At 39.4% G+C, this 12,315-nt stretch overlaps 1 protein-coding gene across 6 annotated transcripts in view; it reads right to left on the reverse strand.

Moving 5' to 3' along the window:
- Window positions 1-3,226: 3,226 nt before the first annotated feature.
- The window catches only part of LOC120558336 (glutamate receptor-interacting protein 2-like), a 31,528-nt gene continuing 22,439 nt past the window's right edge, over window positions 3,227-12,315 (reverse strand). For 5 of the 6 annotated variants that reach the window (XM_039799276.1, XM_039799275.1, XM_039799279.1 and 2 more), the window contains exons 19-24: window positions 11,584-11,766; window positions 11,334-11,493; window positions 10,007-10,121; window positions 9,489-9,713; window positions 7,095-7,241; window positions 3,227-5,351 (exon numbers count right to left, since the gene is read on the reverse strand). In XM_039799276.1, the coding sequence (XP_039655210.1) occupies window positions 5,154-5,351; window positions 7,095-7,241; window positions 9,489-9,713; window positions 10,007-10,121; window positions 11,334-11,493; window positions 11,584-11,766 (1,028 nt within the window). In that variant the 3' untranslated portion in view covers window positions 3,227-5,153. Of the gene's footprint in view, window positions 5,352-7,094; window positions 7,242-9,488; window positions 9,714-10,006; window positions 10,122-10,194; window positions 10,576-11,333; window positions 11,494-11,583; window positions 11,767-12,315 lie in introns of those variants that run through there. The other variant, XM_039799280.1, reaches the window with a different exon arrangement.

Below are 12,315 nucleotides of genomic sequence, written 5' to 3' on the forward strand. Positions count from 1 at the left end.
TCTGGCTTTGCTGTACCTACATTTAAGTACCAGTAGGAACCACTAACTATTTTATTGGTACCTGAATCATAGAGCTAAATCACACTGCACAAGTGGGCTGTAAAGTGTTACGGACATGTTTTATTCTCACCATAAAAGTCATGACTGCATATTGGAAGAGTTGCTCGGTAAAAGGAGATCAGCACAGCACCGCATAGATGATTAAGCGACTGCATTTCAGCACAATATCATGTTATCTGTCTTCAGAGAAATACAGGTCCTGACGCTAATCTAGATATAATTACAGTTCTTAACTTTCAGATGACTTAACTACAAGCACTTCGTATGTGTGTGCAAAGCCTCTAGTCACTGGTTTAGAGAAGGCTGTTGGGTATGATTTAACACACTAATCAAACACTGCTAAGTAAGTATTGTTTTTATTCATGTGATCATCTACTTAGCTGCCCCCCTTCTAACCTTCATCAATACTGTTTATTTTGAGTAAGTGTTACTAATACAAATCACAATACCTTTTGATTCCACCCTTGCTATATTTATTTAAAATTCCTCCACCGAGCAGATAACACAGATTCCACCCTTAGTGAGTTTCCACCTGGTTGTAAAATTTGTCCTGAGTGATCCAATCACAAGTGGAAAGCTCTGAGACGCACTCCTACCTTTCACCACTCTCTGTGATGACTCATTGACACTTGGCCTAGATTTTTTCTGGGTGTCAGTCCCTCCATCAATCTAACACTCCCCAGCAGGTGGGAACTGTATTGCCATCTCTCCCACGGCCTAAGGATGGCACTTGCTTATATGGGCATGTCTCTGGTGCCCCACTGTCCGGCTGAAGCTGAGGCACTGAACTCCCAAAGATTTTAATTCACGTCACCTGGATGATCAACATGAGTGCCTGTGTGCATGAGGAAGCAAGGTCTTCAAATTCTTCATGGAAATGGGACAGCACATGGTAAAATCATGATACCTAGGCTTGCAGATGCATTTCTGTGAAGAGTCAAGTGAGAGGCTCATATTTAGTGTTTGAAGCTCACTTTCTGAACATGAACATATTTGTAAACAAATCTGGTGAGAATTGTCTTACGCATGCCTTCATAGAACAAATAAGACACCACATTTGTTCCCAGCATATTTTTAAGAATTTTGGCTTTAAACAAGGGTGGACAGTTGGACTCTGTCTGGGCCCATTTGTTGACGAGCAGCACTGTCAACCGCACTGGACAGGTGTCCAAAACTGATTTGCATTTGTTCCTGTTTAATTGACATCCAGCATAGCAAGTATTTTATTTCCTGTTAGTAATTAAATGGTAAAGAATGTTTTTTTGGTATATTACCAGCTAAACAGGACATTGTAATTTTAAGTACATACAGTATAGGATTAGTATGGATTTTAGACACAGTTTAAAGGGGAATTTCGGTGTTTTTCAACCTGGACCCAATTCACCCCACTCACTTCACATAAATTCAGTAAATTCAATTTTCACATGCATTTGTGTGCAAGTGACTATGTTCAATTCAATTCAATTCAATTCAATTCAATTTTATTTATAGTATCAAATCATAACATAAGTTATCTCGAGACACTTTACAGATAGAGTAGGTCTAGACCACACTCTATAATTTACAAAGCCCCAACAATTCCAACAATTCCAGTAATTCCCTCAAGAGCAAGCAGTGCGACAGTGGCGAGGAAAAACTCCCTTGGGAAGAAACGGACAGACCAGGCTCTTGGTAGGGGTTTGACGAGCCGGTTGTGTGATGAACAGTGGCGATAGTAGTCACATTAATAATGGAACAGTGACTGGATGTAGGGGAAGCTGCAGGGTTCAGCAGGACGCAGCATGACATTGCAGGGATCGCTGAGCTCAGCAGGGAGTGCAGCAGGACCACGGGCACAGCTGCAACCAGGGCTTGTGCCAACGTTCTCAAGGAAATACGCTTGGGGAAAAGATAAGGACTCCGGAGTAAACTCCCAGCTAGGATTAGTAACAAGCATTTCTGGGATGGGCTGACACAAATAGTAATAGTAATAGTAACAGTAATAGAAAGGAGGAGAGCAGCTAGTGTGTCAAAGGAAGAAGTCCCCGGCAGTCTAGGACTATAACAGGAACTATAACAGGTAACTAAGAGAGACAGGTTAAGGAGAGGTAGCTTTTTCGGCTTGACTCTCTGCCCGGATCTGGCTTGGCTGCCTTACTTGTAGTTTTTTTGGAAGTAGATAAACTACTTATTTTTTTTTTGTCCCAGTGTTTGATTTGTTCCATTCTATTTAGAGCTCTAGGTACCACCAGTAACTCTGCATTCTGGGCCAGTGTAGTGCAATAGGGTATGAGTTTCTATATGTGTATTAATTGTTAGAGAAATTTATATTGATTCCAATAATACAAATGTTTTTCTTAGTTGTGGACACGTGCAGCATTCTGAAGTTGGATATAATTGTTTGATTTGTTAAGGTGTTTTGGTGTTAGATTATTAGGTATATTTATTTAAAAAGTTGGTTATCTTTGTTTTTGTTGTTTGATTAATTACAAGTTATGAGTTTTTTGTGGAGCGTGGCCATGCTACTTTAGGTTGGAGGAATTAATTCACAAATGGTAAACCACTTCCATGTCAGTTGAGACAAAAAACTTCGAAATTGGTCCAGAATTGAGCTGCAACTAACTGGCAGCCACTAGCCAAGCTGCAATGTTATTCTATGGGGCAAATGCACACAATCAATGAACGTTGATGGTGAACGTGCTGTTTTTGCCACCGACAGGTTCCAATTATTATTATTGTCTGATTACATTATGAAAATATGGAGAATTAGCTCTTATTCTGCCATATGTTGGTTTGTAACTTACTGATGCCAGGTCAACACAGTAACTTAAGATAATATAACATTAACTTTCTTCCACTCTGTCTGCAGCTCTCCGCTCTTGGAACAGCATTTTTCTTTAAGAAAATGTGCTTTGGTAAAGTGCAGGTGATATGATGGGAATGTCATTAGTTTTGCAGGTGTCGGGTCATAAACCAAAGTATTGGACAAATGTAAATGTTGACATAATATGCTGCTAGATGAAAAGTCAGGGCATGTCGAAGTTGTTATAATTAATCTTGAGTGAAGACATGAATGTCTGACCCAGCAATCCATCAAGTAGCTGAGACATTTTGGCTGGTTGACACACTTTTGGGTCAGTGTGCGCAATCTAGTTGGGGAAATTAAACACACTTGAGAAATCAGATCTAAATCAACTATGGTTTCATGAACTTTATTCTTGTAAAAAGAAATGTTTTAGTTAATAATAAATAACAAAAATAAAATCATATCCAATAAATCTTTCCATTTCCTTTGAAACGATTCCAGACATATTCAGGGAGGATGCGGAAATTAACCAATGAGCAGCCACATTCAGTATCACAGCTTACAGAAAGATAATATACTGTATGTGCATATACTGTAAATAAAAATAAAAGCACTGCATACCCATGATACATTGTACAGCAAAATAAAAGATACAATACAATAAATTAATATAAAACCTTAAAAATAGGCCTCTGTATACAACATAACATTTATGCAAGACATGTCTGAAATCAGATTTTAAAAAAGTTAACGCCCCAAGGATGAATCAGTCTGCTCTAAACGGGACAGTGCAACTATCTCACAACATCTTTATATCAGCCAACACATGAAACCAACATTTCTTATTTCCAGAGAGGCAGCTGGATCAGCAGGTCAAATTTGTTACACAAAAGCTTTATAAAAACACGTAGTCATGATAAAAAGGGGGACCCTGTCGCAAAGATCAAAGTTGGAGCAAACAGAGATGAATCAATACTGTTTTATTATAAGGAAGAGGTACTTGCATGACAAACCCAATGCATACCTTACATGCTTATAGATATCGGTAGGAAACACCACTACTGCAGAGGAGAACATCAATCCAGTCAGATGTTGAATGAAAACAACAAAATCATTCATCATCACTGAAAATTGCAAAGGCATTTGATCCTCCTGTTTGGGAAAGGATGTAATTCACTTAAAGCAACACTATGCAACTTTCCCTCTTCGGGCCCCCTACAGGTTGTCTCATTGGAACTACAGCCGCGCGAGCTGTAGTTCCAATGAGACCGAAGAGGGTAACTTACATAGTGTTGCTTTAAGGAAGTATCAGTGATGGACCACAAACCAACCCATAAGTCATCCTGGTGTAATGCCACATACAGAGATGCAGATTCAGTGAAAGGGGAAAAAAGTGAAACGGCATTGTTAACAAATAAATCATAAAATGTGCGTTATGTGCAAATGCAGTGTTAGAAAAAAAAACGTGTGCAGAGTGTGAAACTAAAAATATATTTGTAAACATGTGGCTGAGTCATCAAGACAGGGACAAAAAAAACAAACATATTGCAACATTATATATCTCTGAAAACTGGAGTCTCTCTGGAACCATTCAGAAAGGGTAGAGTGTCTTCACAAGAATTCCTGGTATCAAGATGTAAGGGGCATTCAAATTCAGCTAATGATACATGGAAAGTATTAGAGAGCATTCTGTCTATTTGGAGGCACTGTCCGTTCTCTAGGGCGGGCAGTGAGAAGGAAAGACTGGAAACGTGGGCAGTGAGCCAAGTCGTAGCTGAAATAACTCAAATAAACACAATGGGCCTTTGGACCTTGAGTCCACGGACACCCTGCTTTTCAGTGTATGTGTTTGTGTTTTATATGCATGTAAAAAAGAAAAGAAAGATTGTGGAAAATGTGCTTTCACTTGTAACATGAAACTCATTAGAGCAAAGATGGGAAATGTACCAGTGCGTGTATGTGCAGCATTTGACTCTCTCCAGAGCTGAGGCGTGTGTTGACATCCTGGCTCAGTCAGAAGCTATGACTCCCCCTGTTATATAACTCCGCATGTGGCTTTGCCGCTGGAGAGGAAAGGGGAGGGGATTGTCCTGAAGCCAGAGCCTCCTCTGAACTGCATCATGTGAACACAGTGACTAAAACCGGCAGTAGTGAACACGTGCACTTTGTGCGATGAGAGTGGCTGTTCCTGTGAGGATGTTATGCGTGAGTGTGAAGGTCTGTCTGTGAGGTACTATGTGACAAACGTAACCGTGCGCAACATACATGTGGTCCCAGTGTTTCAAAAAGCTAGAGTCTATCTTTGTGGTCACAGAGCGATGCTGTTGGTCCTGTGCTCGGGAAAGCAGAACAGTGAGTTTGAGGGGTCGTCACAGTCGTCGGGCAGCCCAGTGTCTGCCGCTGCCAGTGGATTCCTACTAATGACCAAGTCCAGGCTGTCTCCAGCCTCTATAATTAGGGGCACAGTTAGACAACAGTCCAAGTCCCTGGTCCTCACACGGTTCACCTGGAAGATTACAATCAAAGAAATCATTCATCATACTACTACATTATATTTCTTTAAAAGGCATAGTTTGACATGCTGGGAAATGTGATTATTGCTTTAATTTAATTTTAGTTTTTAGCATACAAAAATATTTAACATAACGATCACCAGCTGTGGGCCTGATTGTTAAGAAATGGTTTTACTGCTGTCCCACACAGGGAGGACAAACAAACAAAATCCTCCTTCATATAAAAGGTCTATATGCGACAAACAGTTGTGGTAAGTGAGTATTCAAATTTTTTACTAAAAGGAATACGCCACCGTTTGTTGAAATAGGGCTTATCACGGTCTACCCTGGCTGTAGATAGGTGGGCCAACGCATTTTTTGTCTCAGTGCAAATAATTAGGTTGTTTTGTCTTTTGTTGGCTAACTTTTACTCACAACATGCTAACCGGCAACATAGGATTCCATTCACTATGCTAAGCTAACTAGCGGCGGCACTGCCGGTGTTGCACCGGACTAAAACGATGCATGCACAAAAAATACGTTGGTCCACCTATCTACAGCTAGGGGAGACCGGGATAAGAACTATTTCAACAAACGTTGGCATATCCCTTTAAGTAAAACTATCATTATTACATTGTAAAATACTCTGTTACAAGTAAAAGTCCTGCATTCAATGCAGAATGTCCAATTTCAGAACAATGTTTATCAATTTATATTATTGCATTATAATCATTGATAAATGAATGCAAGTATCACTTTAATGTTGCAACTGGTTAATATGGAGCTATTTTCAATTACTTTATATACTGGTGTGTACTGTGACCTATAATCCAAATCTGCAAAGTAACTAGTAACTAAAGCTATCAAATGTGGTCAAGTGTAGTGGAGTAAAAAGTACAATATTTGCCTCCAAAATGTAGTGGAATTAAGTATAAAGTAGCATAAAATGGAAATACTCAAGTAAAGTATCTCCAAATTGTACTTAAGTACAGTACTTGAGTAAATGTACTCAGTTACTTTCCACCACTGGTGACAAACCTATTTTTTTTTAAGTGAATACTTCATACAAAGAATGCAACATTTAGCAGAAAACGGCAGGAAAACCACTCCAAAGTTTTTAATGAGATAGGTTATGGTGCTTTTTACTAAGATTTTTGCAAACAAAACACGTGTAGTTTATGTTTTATTATAAATGAAACTACCCAACAATATAGGCCTACAAGTACAGCTGAAGTGATTAGCCGATTCAAACACGTAGTTGATTGACAGAACTGTAAGTAGCTTTTTTCTAAGGATACTTACCTACTTTTACTTTAGTAACATTTTCAATGCAGGAGTATTTTTACAGTGTGGTATTAATACTTTTACTAAAGTAAAGGATCTGAACACTTCTTCCACCACTGGATATAAATGGGATTATGAATGGGATTTTATTAAAAATGTTAGTACATGTACAGACAATGATTCTAATACCATAATTATTAAAAGCAAGTATGGGGTTGATTTAATTTGTGATGACTTATGATGATGGTTATTCTTTCAATGCTTGCTTTTATGTCTTGGTAGAATAAAGGGTAGAATAATACAAAGTGAAGAAGGGAGAAGACAATTATGTAATTATGTGATAGTGCTGTATAGTTATGGAGAGAGGAGAAGATTGATACAACTCATAGTGTGGTATTGATATTCTCATCTAACTCTCGCCAGAAAGTGAACAAGCAACTTTCTCAAAATTTTTTATTTCTTTAAAACAGTACCTGAAGAATGCGGTCGAAAGGTTTTAACCCTGCCTGGTCAGCAGGGCCATCGGGGCGGATCATGTTGACATAAACCCCTTTCTCCAGGAGCCCGTCTGATACACTGAAACCAAAGTCATGGCTCTCAAGGTCCCTCCTCACAGTCACCTGCAAACACAGGGGACCTTAGAGTTATACAAATTGTAAAGCAATGCACATATTCAGACGCTTTCACACATGAGCTTTTATGTAAAAACTCCAGCGTCATAGTAATAATCCACTCAATAGAATCTTTAATTAGATCCTGCTGCCTCATTAATGGCTGCAACATTAATAAAAACTGCACATCTCCAGTTTTTAAACAGACCTTGTTAAAAAACTTAAGTCTGTCAAAGCCAAGTGGCGATAACTGATTAATCAGACTTTTAAGCTCCCTACAAAGTGTCAGAAGACATTGTACAATTACATTCACAGTGTTACTCTCCATGCCGAGTAAACTGAAAAAAAGAGTGGGATGAGAGGATGGATACCATTCTAATATCTGTCCATTCAATATGAAGCTGGAGCCAGAAGACAGTTAGCCTAGCTTAGCATAAAGACTGGAAATAGGAAAAAAACGCTAGCCTTACTTAGGTGCTGGTTGCAGTTTCATATTCAACAGAATGATGAGTGGTATTTATCTTTTAATCTAACTTTTGAAAAGAAAGTGACATTTCCCAAAGTGTTAAACTATTACTTTAACTTGTGGCCAGATGAAAACCCAGGGGGTGGACACAATAAAGCTATGATAATCTATAAAATATAAGGTGTAACCAGATATGTTGTATCACAAACTTATGCATACAACTTGTTGCACAGCTATTGTCACAGCATTGTACAGGTGTCTTTTATTGTGTCCACACTCTGTATATACTAAACAGTTAATGTTTTCACAGCCACATGTCTCTGTGTTATCTGTTTCTCTTTGGGTTTAGACCTACACTTTAACAAGGTCATCAGGTTTGACATAAAACAGCTTTACTGCTGACACTTCAGATGACTTACCATGATATCATGTAAGATGTGTCAACTCAAAACATTTTTAATTTCCACACTGCGGGACAGTTATTACTGCCCCAGTTTCAGCCCAGTCAGTCACTCCGTCAGACACCGCATAGCGAGATGCACGGAAGCACACCAAACAAGGCGTCTCGGCGAGTACACGGGCACAGACTGGGGTCACAACATGTGCATCTGCTGAGGGAATGTTGTATAATGAGTGTTGTGTGTCAACATATCACCTGGGTCCAGTTACACTCTACTGACACGTACAGTGGGTCAAGTAAAGGATAAAGAAAGCACGCAGGTATGAACTTCATAATGGGCAGATTCCCTCAGGACATGGTTGGTGGTACCATGTTCATCAAGCTGTGAGTGTAGCTGATGAAAATATATTTGATGAAGTACTTACGAATGAAAATTTTCATCTAAATGTTTCTGTAACTCTTTAGATTACTGTATAATTATACGGTACATATGGGGTATCAATAAAATACTTATTGGGTACCTACTGTATATGCTAATACAATGGAATGGGAAAAGAGGATCGATAATAAGGGAGTAAATTTGTGTTTAGCATTTTTTTTATTACCGAGTACCTTCTTAATTACAGCATACAGTAATATTGTTACCAGGTAAAATGGGGTAAAAATGTAAAAACATTATTATAGTTGCCAGGGATCAAAACAGCTACATGCCTTTACAGACATATCTATAAAATAATTTATTTGTATGCATTTTAAATGATGATAAAATACTGGGGAACCGCAATGTAGTTTTTTATTCTTTTTATTTTACAGGATTATTTTGTTGGCTTTTTTATGCCCTTATTGTTGATAGGACAGCCTAGACCTGAAAGGGGAGAGAGAGGGGGAACGACATGCAGCAAAGGGCCACAGACTGATACCAAACCCGCAGCCCCCGCGTCGAGGACTGAGCCCCTACACATGGGTGCCCGGTCTACCAGGCGAGCCACCCAGGCGCCCAGTAATGCGGTTTTAAGATCTGATAATATGAAAGGCAAGCTTTTTTTCCTCATCATATCATCAGATATTACCGGACAAATAGACGTTTCTGTTGTTGCCACATGTTGTTTCGCTCCTTTCATGAGCTATTGTAAAATGACATACAGGTTAAGCCTAGTGGTTCCCTGTAACTACTGGGTAGTTTAGTTCTAGGTCCCTCCTAAATCCTTGTTCCCTGTACCACTTCCGTTGTACCCACCTGTGGATAGCAAGTAAGTACTTCGTTGATATCCATTAAGTACAAAATATTTAAACTGTAATTTGTGGGTATTACCGATGTTTCCTTCATGTGAATCTTTGTCGTTTGTTTTGAAAAAAAAAAATGTAACGTGAAATTCCCTAACAGATCTACCTTGTGCAGTGCCAGAGTGATAGGGGACAAAATATCAGAGGGGTCTCCTCTCCCCTGGGATGGTACGTCTCTGGCTCCAGTCGACATGTTCAGGTTGCTTTTGTTCCTAGGCTCGCCGTGCATCCCCTCCCTCTTAATGGGACTAATTTCAGAATTAAACATTGAGTCGTCGTTGGTCTTGGTTTCCTCTAGGTACAGACTGAGAGCGCTACCTGTCATGGATGCCTGAAAGAGAAAAAGAAAAAAGGACTTCCATTTGGACAGCACAACTTACATTTCTCACATAAAGTGTGCACAGAGCCTGATTAGAGGCCAAAGCATTGCGCAAAGCCTTCCTGGGTTAGTATGGCAGCAGGTGCCCGACCGGCCTTGTCAGATTTGATAACAGATTACACACTCTGGCGATTATCATAATGCTTCATCTGGCATGGTTATTTAGGCTGACACCGGTCCATGAATACATGAGTACGACAAAGCAGATGGAGGAGAGGAAACAGGAGCAGGAAGGTGGGGCCTACCTCCAGCTCCCTGAGAATCTCTGACTGGCCACAGGTCTCGAGGTCCTGCAGAGCCTGGGACCAGAGGCTGTTTTCCTGGTTCAAGGTGCCATGGCAACGAGGGGGGCTGACGAATCTATGACAATGCAGGAACCAGAACATGAGAGCAGCCCTGCAGGTCTCCAGGCCGGTGCCGCTTACAAAAGGCAGCATGGGAAATGCAGTTTTTGGGTTGCTTGCTGGAGAATCCCTTTGAAAATCTCTCTGGACCAAATTGATTGAATTTACTGTAAAATTCTCTCACTTCTGGCAAACGCTGAGGAGTCCGCTAGATTAGTTAAAGCCTTTAAAAGGGTCAATTTTACAAAAGTAATGTTGCCCCCCACAAAAAAAGCTGAAAATTGAAAACGTGACACAAAAGTTCAGAAAAAAAAGTCAAGCGTGAAGAGACAGATAAGGCTGATGCATCCTTGGGCGCTTTAGGTGCTTTTTGTTTTTGTTGTGGACAAGGGGTGACAGAAAAAGATGCATCTATGTGAAACACCAAAGAGCTCGTGGGCAGTTAGTAAAGCAGATGAGAGAGAGAATACCTGAGAAAGAAGAAAAAAGGGACAGTTTTGGAAAAGCACAAACCATGAAAACATACAAACACAAAATGAAAAGAAACTTATTCAGACAGTGCAGCTTGTTTTAGTCAATGCAGCCAAAAAGCAAAATCACAGAAGCTCTAAATTATACACAGTAGTGGAAAAGTACGCAGATCCTTTACTTAAGTATCAATGCAACAATGTAAAACATGTTTGGACCGTTCTCTAATAAATGCTTTAATAGTGAAATATAGGATACATTCACCTCTTTAAGCATCAAACTGTTATTTGAATGAAACAAGGTGAGAGGTGAAATTTGTCTTTGCCAAAAACTTATAGACATCTGAAACATGACAAGGGCACTGCTTTTTTTGGTCAATGGGTCACAACCAAAAAGGTTGGGGACCACTGGTTTAATCTTTAAAAATGTGTTATATTGTGTGTTATATTATCTGTAAATTAAGATTTATGTAAAATACCGATCTGTAAATTTTAATTTGTAACATAACTAGTAACTATATTCCTCAAATATATGTGGTGGAGTAAAAATTGTAATATTTCCTTCTGAAATGTAGTGGTGAAGAAAACAAAACAAGTCCACTTCTTAAATAAATGCAATCAGTTCCTTTCCACCACTGCTTGTACACAGAATGTACTTCAAATGAAAAATACCCTTTACTGTGAAATCAAAAACACTTAACGCTGCACTGACAGGAAACAAGATGTTAACAGGAAGAAAAATGCAGGCCCTGTGCACTTACCCAGGCATCTTGTCCCACTCATCCTCAGTGAACCTCCCATCATACAGCGCTGCGTGGTGGACTAGGCCTGCAGAGCTGGAACTGGTTTGGCTCCTGTGCTTTGTGCGTCGCCACTCATTTGGATTGAGCAATATATCGGATGCTTTGTGAAGATATGTCCCTGAAAAAGAAAAAAAAATCCACTGACCTCATTAGAGGCAAGACAGACAAACTGGTCATTTATAAACAGCAAGCATCCAGTGGACCTCACCTTGGCTACCGTAGCCTGCGTCAAACCCTGAGCTATCCCAGGAGCTCATTGCAGAGTCTATACTGGGCAGAGTGGCTGAGTAGACCTCCGAGTGTTTACTGGTCTTCTGGGAGTCTGTCAGGTCATCCTCTGTGTCACTTAAAAACCCAGCTTCTCTGTCCAGAGGCCGTCGGCCATCAGATTCTGGGAATGAACAATGAGTCAAATAACGTAAAGCAAAAATAAAACATCACTTTCTCGGCCTTTAAGCCTTGGAAAAGGCTCAAATTATTAATTATTATTTTTTGTGGTTTGTACACTTTTTTTTTTTTAACTTGTCTTTCCCTTCACTTGTAAAGCACTTTTTGAAGCACTATACAAATAAGGTTTGCTTTCTTGCTGTGAGATCAACAGGAGAATGACGTGCGATCAGCGAAGGGAATGTATAACTGAACATTGGCTCAACAGGGATGCTTCTTCCACAGGAGAATGGACAAGCTGGATTACCTAACTAAAGAATAAAACTATGAAAACTATTTGAAAAAAAATGATAAGAAATAATGTTTTAGGCCTATGAAATAAACTAAATGAAATGTGAATGTTTATTTTGTGTCATAATGCAACTTATTATGAATCTATCTAAACCTATATACTCTGCTTTTGTTATGATTTTTCCCCTCTATTTCCCTTTGCTTGTTTGTATTTTGTTTCATTTTCTTTTTAAAATGTTTGTTTTTGTCTCAATTCTGCAAC

This window comes from Perca fluviatilis, chromosome 5, assembly GCF_010015445.1.
Source record: "Perca fluviatilis chromosome 5, GENO_Pfluv_1.0, whole genome shotgun sequence".
NCBI lineage: Eukaryota > Metazoa > Chordata > Actinopteri > Perciformes > Percidae > Perca > Perca fluviatilis.